Source organism: Phaseolus vulgaris, chromosome 7 (genome assembly GCF_051622355.1).
Source record: "Phaseolus vulgaris cultivar YP4 chromosome 7, ASM5162235v1, whole genome shotgun sequence".
NCBI lineage: Eukaryota > Viridiplantae > Streptophyta > Magnoliopsida > Fabales > Fabaceae > Phaseolus > Phaseolus vulgaris.
In genome coordinates this window covers 47,684,042-47,692,664 of record NC_143504.1, presented here as the reverse complement: position 1 = coordinate 47,692,664, position 8,623 = coordinate 47,684,042, and the positions used below count along the sequence as shown (strand labels likewise).

The 8,623-nt window shown below is 28.0% G+C and overlaps 1 protein-coding gene across 1 annotated transcript; it reads right to left on the bottom strand.

Moving 5' to 3' along the window:
• Positions 1-2,434: 2,434 nt before the first annotated feature.
• Positions 2,435-3,157, bottom strand: LOC137829632 (glutaredoxin-C11). Its single transcript, XM_068636481.2, has one exon. It carries the CDS (start codon positions 3,022-3,024, stop codon positions 2,716-2,718), a length of 309 nt encoding a protein of 102 aa, XP_068492582.1. The 5' UTR covers positions 3,025-3,157; the 3' UTR covers positions 2,435-2,715.
• Between the last annotated feature and the right edge of the window lie 5,466 nt (positions 3,158-8,623).

The following is an 8,623-nucleotide window of genomic DNA, read 5'->3' as shown; positions in this document are numbered from 1 at the left end:
AAAAATATTTTTTTTAATGCATTCAAAATTAAAATTATAAAAAAAATTACTGGATTGTGGAATTCTCGTCATTAATTATGTTTCATTTTGCACAAACTATTTAATGTACCGCTGAAGAAAATATCAAATGAATGATCATCTTTTATTTATTTTCCTTTTTATGATCAACATATACTTATTTAATATCGCTTTATATCTTTTATCTTTATCTTGTTTGAATTTTTTTTATATCTTTTATTTTATCTTATTTTGTTTTGCCTTTATTTTATATCTTTTATGTTTTTAGTTGTTATTTTTTTTTCTGTCATTCTTTATTTATATCTATTTTTTGTTTTTATTTTATTGTTGTTGTTTTTATTTTCTATACTTATTTTTTTGTCTCATTTTTAAGCTTTAAGTGTAACATGTGTATTAGTTTTTTTTAGAATTTTGCATTTAGGTAAACACTTCAATATTATTTATGTGTCCACTGTTAATTAATACTAATTGACTTTGTTTTTTTTTTATAAATATGTCCTGCATTTTTTACTTGAAATTAACATGATTACATCATCAATAATAATAAAAATAAATACTAATGTATGTTTATAAATTCAACTTTTATGTTGTTGTAGAGTTTAATTTTTTATTTTCTTCATTTTTAAAAATAATAATTTTAAACTAAACATTTTTAATTTATTACTTTTTTGTTTTTATTTTGTAAAAACTCATTTATTTATTCATTAATTATATTTCTAATTATTTTAAACATTAAAAATATTTATTTTTAATGCATTCAAAATTAAAATTATTAAAAAATAATAATTTATTATTTATTTATTTATTTTTAAAATGGTGCTAGATAGGAAAATAAAAAATAAAAGAGTGCTAGATGGGGAAATAAAAACAAAAGGGTGCTATATAGGGAAATAAAAACAAAAGGGTGCTAGATAGGAAAATAAAGATGTAAATGGTGCTAGATAGGGAATTGAGCCACTTGAGAGGTTGAAATTCATATATAAAAATAAAGTTACAGGTGTTTTAACCTTATATATAAGGGTCTTTTACCCTAATTTGAGAGTTTTTATTTTCTTCCAATCTCATAGCGTCCAAGTTTACCAAATTTGAGAATTAAGTTACCAAATTCATCCTTCATTTCAGTTTTACCTGACATGGATTCAAATGCATCTTCATGCAGTTGTAGCGCTAATTATCCTAGAGCAACAAACTCTCAAGTTCCTAGTTGAACAACGCCAACAATTGGGTGGAGAGAAAATAATGTCGCGATTGTTAGAACAACCAAAAACTTGAGAAGGAGGTTTTAGGATTGTAGACACTTCATGGTAAAGTAAGTGTCTCAATTATGAATTTTGTTATATAGTTTATGCGTTGATTGTGGAGATGAAGATAGTGAGGATCGTCTTTTCATTGACATACCCAAAATTTGAGGATAAAAGAAATATTACCATTATTGGACAAAAGAGAATGATATTTGTAGAATTCATTAAGATGCTTTACGAAATGTTTGAAGTTGTTTGTTAGATTTTGCTTCTTTTGGCTAATAGGAAATGTGGCTTTCATGTTTATGTTCTTCAATCTAGTAAGGTTCAGGGTTCTAAATTCTGTTGCATTTGAGACTACAACTGAAAGACATTTTCAGTGGCTTAGTGTTAATGATTTTCATTAGTGTAGAAGTTGATAACACCAACAACATAGGAGTATTGTAACATCCTTTTTTTCATACGTTATAACTTACTATTAACAGACTTTGTATCTATAATAAAAATGACCAATTTAGTATTATTTAAAAAGATACAAAAAAATTAAAATGAGAGACTAAACTGAACTAAAAATAAAGACTTAATTTTCTCACAAATAGGATTATCACATATTGATTGTTACTATCATGATATTAGAATCACCATCAACCTTTGCAAGCACTGTCCTTAACACTGTTTTGATTGCTACAAGTCCCCCAACATTGTCAGTATCGTCTCCACTCTCTTGTCCCCTTGCCTCTCCTTCTTTTCTCCCCAATCCCAGCTTCCCCCCTCCACCAAAACGTTTGAACTAAATAGTGAAAGGTAATTTGATTCAAGATTCAATATTAAAATTTAAAGAAAACGAAAATAACAACTTCTAAAGCGGGAAACTGGCCTTGTAATTATACATATATACAGTAGCCTAAAGCAAGTTAAATTATATGAACAAATATAAAATGCCCTCAAAATACGTTGAAAACATCAGGGCCTAACAGTATGTAACAAAAGCAGAACTGCCACCAAAATCTAAAGTGTTGTTTGGGCAATCAACCTTCAAATATCATTCCTTTACGTTGGTCAAACCTTGTGAGTTAAGTGATTGAGATTGTGGCAGAAACTTATCCTGCCATGGTTTGATCATGGTATGAAGAAATTGAAACACTTGTGTCTTCTGTGTCTTGTGATAATAAAGATAAAGGCCAGAAAGTTGAAAGCTGCATTAACTAAAGTAGGAGGAGTTAATTTTCTCCCACATGATCAAGTATGATAACATGGTAGGCATTAGCTATGTGGTATAAGCTAGCCAACCTTTTATAAAAGCAAGACTATATGTTTTTTTATACAGACTTCCTCTTTGATACTAGCTTAAGAGGACACTCAGGAAAAAGAAGGGGTGTCCCTGACTTAAAACATTGTATAAGGGCTCCTTCACATATATCTTATGGAGCTTGGTGGTTTTATTGGAGAGTTGAGACTAGAACCATATGGCCTTCGCAGCCATGAGCATTTGTTTCAGAGAGCCATCAACATGGAGGGATATCACATCCTTTGATGACCCTACAAATTTGCCACCAATGAACACTGCTGGCACTGAAGGGTTACACCCCATGCTCCTCAAAGCCCACTCCATTTCCCTCCCATAGGCATCCTTGTCAAGCTCATGCACCGCAGGGCTTGCTCCAAGCTCGTAGAACAGTTGTGTGATGCTGTGGCACATGTAACATGAACTCTTGGTGAATATAACTGCTGCCTTCTTTGATGCCAACTCTCTTACTCTATCCATTACTTCAACTAAGTGATTCCCTCTGGGTGAAAGAAATATATGACAGAAGAGAAGGGTAACTGAAAACAAAGTTGTTGTTCTAGCTGTAAGAGGCTTTGGTAATTGTTTTCCCTGGTGGACTTTGTGATTACATCGTCTGTTATTTATAGTGGGTGGTTATGATAGTGGAGTAGTGCATTAGAAATAAAGTAATTATATTATTAGCGGAAAGGAAAAGGAAGAAAGTTCCTTCGGATATTTGTTTGGATAAGAGAAATGCTCCCTGATCATTTGATCGATGGGGACTCTGACATGGAACAAGTTGCATTGAGCATCACACTGTGCATGCAAGTGATAATACAAATCACTCGGGCTTCCCGTACGAGCAATCAGTGCAGGAATAAGAACAATGTGTATAATTTATTACACTGAAAAACTCTTTCGGCCCTGGTTCGCAGCATCAAGTAGATTATTCTAATGTTAATTTATGCAAACTTCTCTGAGGCAGATGGCACAAAACAATGTTGCGTTGTCAACACAATCAGCCGAAAGAGTGGAATCCTTCCTATATCCAATTAGAATTAGCATTGTATTAATGCTACAAGTCAAAGGCCCCCAAGGAGTTACAAGTGTCATATGCATGCATACATCACCCGCATCCCAAGCTTACCCTGCCCATAGTTTTCTGAAGGGAAAGATAATAGCAAATAAAGGGGATACCAAATGGAAAATGATTTCGCTAATAATTTAGATATTGAACCGAATCTTCCAGTCTACTGACTCCATGTATATGCTTTTCTTATAAGCTCTTATATGTGTTAATTAAGTAACATGCTGTATTTGGTCGTGAATATTGAGAGGGTGATGTGGAGATAAGAGTTTATCCAGTGCGTTTCCACTTTGGTCCCCGCATCAGATTCATAGAATATCAAAACAGTGCCAAGTTCCGACAATTCTATGTGCATATGGCCCTTAGGGTATGGAAGAGGTCCCTAACTACTTCTCTTTGACACACTGCTGAGATATCAAATAACACTCTTGCTGTTAATTAGTAATCTCAACTTTCCCTGGACGAATCACCTTTTACTTTTGAGTCCCCACATTCACTAGAAATAAGAATATTTCATAATACATACATAAGTATAACTCTTACCTTATAAGTCGATTTTATAAAATTGAGTTGAACTTAAAATTCACTTCTTAATATGGTATCAGATTCATGAAAATAGTCTATCTTAGAGTTTGTTATATTTATCAAGTCATCATTGGATCCCTATTTATCGTAAGAGGGTGTGTTAGATTTCATGTCGATTATAGATAAAGATATATATAAGTAGGTGCAAACTCCACCTTATTACAGTATTAGAGTCATGTAGAAACTATCTTAGGAGGAATTTGTGAGACTTATCAAGGCACAAGTTGTTGAACCGGTAAGGTGTGTTGAAGATTTCACATCGATTATTAGAGATAAGTATATAAATAGGTACTAATCTCACATTATAAGTTTGATAAGATTGTGTTAAAGATTTCAAATTGATTTTAAAGATAACTATATATAAGTTGGTACAAATTTTACTATAAACTAATTTAATAAGATTGAGTTAGTATAAGAAGTTTCCACACTTGGATCTTTAACTAGATTAGGCTGAATCTCTAATTTAATTATGAATATATTTTACCTAAAAATATATCCATCTAACCAGATAAAATAAATTAGTTCAATGTGAAACAAAAACTTAAATACTTTCAGTTATAACAAAAACAATTTGAAGAATACAAGAGCAACTATAAAAGTTAATTAGGGTGCTACTTTTTCTGGTAAGGTTTTATCTCACTAACTAAATAATCTACCACTAAATGACTAGATTAATTAGGTATACCATTAAATATTTTGACATAAAGTTTTATCCTTACACGGACCTAACCGATTTAAACATAATGATTTATTGTGCTAAAGATTATTAGATAGTTTGGACATCACAATAGTTAGTATATAATAATTTCATTAAAAATTTCAAATTTCAAATTTTGAATATTTTATATAGAATTTATTTGAGGTCATGGTTGTGATAGTTTGGGATCTATATAATAATCCTTAGGATATTTATTAAGGAACTTAAAGGATAGTTTATTTAATATAAAAATGCATTAATGTAGAAAACGCGTTTTCATGCATATTTGAAAATTTTAATTAATGCTCTAAAGACACTAGTTAATTAGCATTTTCTAAAAATACCAATTTTGTTTTCTGATAGTGAATTTTTTTCTTTTTCTTTTGATTTGAAACTAACATTAAAAACAGTTATAGCATCGCAAATAAGTTTTGTCTTAAAAAAGTAGTACAAGCAAAATTTATAATTCATTTCTTCGAGATATATATTCTTTGCTGGTTAATGAAATTTATTCGAACTTGCAAAATAAAAATTGAAAAAAAATAAAAAAAAAAGATATTATAATAAAACAGGAAAAAGAGAAAATAAGTGAAATAAAATAGATAAAAAAGAAAAATATTGCTTACAAAATTATAAATATGTAAAGGAGATTCATTAAATGAGAATATATTAATACGTCAATTTTGTGAGTCCAAACTAGTTTCAAGTAGTGTTGAAAAAAGTTCGTCTGAAAGTCTTAGATTAAGATTCCTTAAGAATATAATTACGACACTTTTAATAAATGTCATAGTGACCACTGGTAAAGAATAAAATGTAAAATATCTAATAGAAATAGAACATTAAATGAACTAAAACATTATTAGGTAAGATTAGGTTAAAGGGTTAACTTTTTATTCAAAATTAAAATTCATTCTTCATTGTTTTAATTTTAATTTTTTAAATTTGGAATAAATTGGTATATTAAAGAAACTTTTTACCCGAAAGACACTCATTAATTAACAGTGTTATTTATGAAAAGGGAATAAAATAAATATCAACATCCTTGAATGTACAGTAAGAAAGTATAATTTAAGAATATGGTAAAGATGAAATGATCCATCTCCATGCATGTTTTAGGTCAAGAGAATGAGTGACCATTCTTACAACGTAAGAATAAACATTCTATCAAGTTATGGAATCTCTATTCTATTTCACTAAAATAAAGGTAACATTCTATGTCTACTTTTTCAGTCACATTTTTTTTAGTCAAATTGTTTTCCTTGGTAGGAAAAAATTATACTGGAAGACATGTACTTTAGTTTCACCTTTGTTAGTCTAACGTAACACTAAAATAGGCTTTGCAATTTGAAAATTCATAAATTAAAATTTTATAAATTTTTTTATCACTTTTATGATCATTTTTATCTAATCATATATCAGAGTATATTTGTAGTAGTTTTCGCAATCAAAGAAGTTTTTACCATGGGTCACAATTAATTTCATTGGTAAATAGTGCATTATAATGATCAAGAATTTGTTGATTTATAAATGAGGAAAATTGAATTTTAACTGTTCAACATGATTAGAATGTATGATAAAATACACTTCATAATGTGCCTTTTTCACTTACAACTATGAGAATCAATTTTCAAATGTCAGACTAAGTCATTATATTCCTTCGTTTATTAGAAGTAAGAGTATAATAAAAAACTATATATCTTAAAATTTAAAAATAATTAAGTAAAAATAAAAATCTTTCACAAATCCAGCACTTATAAATAAGTGTAACTTTGATTGAACAAGATTGAGACTCCAATAGTTGAACTTCATTAAATTTAAAAAAATTAAATAAGTTTAAAAAGGTTAAATATGTTTTTTAACTTAGTTACGTAAACTTATTTTTTTTTAAGTCTAAAATTTAGATTTGTGAATACTTATAATAGAAAAACTATTAAAATGAATGATTGTGAAATTTTTTTAAATAACAAACGAAATTTTAGTATATATTAGGATATCAAAATATTTTATGTTAATTCGTAAAAGTTATAATATTATAATAGTAGATATAAATTTTAAATTAGGGAAAAAAAATCAATTTTGTATGTGTTATAAGAATATAAAAAAAAAACTCACCCAATTTAATTTGAATAAATTCAAAATTGGAAAAGTTGACCTTTCATTTTTATGATATGTTTAACATTGGCTTCCTCACTAATAAGCTAATAATAATGAGATGGCGAAATGTTGGAGTATTTACTGATGGTGATTCGTAATTGCTGTCGGCAATCCCCAATTTTCTTTAAATATTTAAGATCTTGTTTTGGGTGAAAGGGAGTTTAAATAGTTTTTAAAACCATTTAAATTCACTTTGGGAAACAAATAAAATAGAATTTTGCTTGAATGCGTTTTTTTTTTAATTTAATTGGATTGTGATTTGGTATAATTTTTAATCTATAAAAGTTCCTACAAACTAATCTTTTATCGGATTTAAGCTACATTAAAAGCTTTAATTTTTTTTATCACCAATAAAACAAAATATATATAGACCCAATTAAAAGTCTATACTTTTTTTAACTTGACTTGTTTTGAAAATCATAATATTAATATAAATTATTTATTATTAAAAGCAATAACCAATACTAGAAAAAACTTTAAATACACACAAAATAAACCCCTCTTCTCTAAATATAATTTATTTTATGCTTAAAGTAAATTGACGAGAGAGAATAACCTGATGAGAGTAGTACGCTACTCTTTCTTCATTTGTTTGTTTCAGGAATTGTTGAAAAATAAAGTAAAAATAGTTGTCTCTAAGGATGTCCATAGTAATTAATATGAACTAAAACTTTTAATAATTGAATTAAATTAAATTTAAAATGTCTAAATTTCTTAAAAATAAATTGAATTTTAACTTACATAACTATTTTATACAACATTCACTCCATTACTATAAAACTAAAATTCTTTCTATAGAAAAAGATTTACACTCTCTTCACATATCCTTATATAAAGGTACTTTTTTTTAACTATTTTACTGTGTTTTTATTTGAAATTTTATGTTTTAAAACTATTTTTTGTTGTAATTTCTAATTAAATAAATTTATTTTCTAATAAATAAAAAAATTATTTAATAAAAGTATTTAACTGTATAATTACTTACTCTAAATATAATTGTTTACTTTTTTATTTAAAATAATTAACACACATGTTCTTTTCATAAATTATATACATATTTTAAAATTATTATTTAAAATTAAAAATTAAAAATACAAATACGAATATATATGCGAGATGCCACACATGTGTCTTCACTGATTTTTTTTATTAGCAATGAATTAATAGAATCAAAGAAAACACTTTAGGATATCTAACTCGTATACATAAGACACTCCTACTTAAGCAAACTAAGTGAAACTTAGCTCCATAATTTTAAGCTATTTGAGGAGCCTCCACTACCCTTACAACCTCAATAATGGTTCTGCATAAAAGCCAACAAAAAAACAAAAAATCAACTGTTTTAGAGAAAACTCAACTGGATACCAGCACCCTAAAGAAGCACAAGACGAAGCCACTTTGTTGCTGCTATAAAAACTGATCAAAAGTTGTCTATTGCCACAACACTCTAAGTTTATGGCTAGCTGTCTTCTAATACTCTGCACCGAAAAAGTAATATTGCATCATTTCAAGCTGCTGGACTTTTACAATCTGATGGAAAACCAACTGCTGCTACCAATCTACTTTCGTGACCA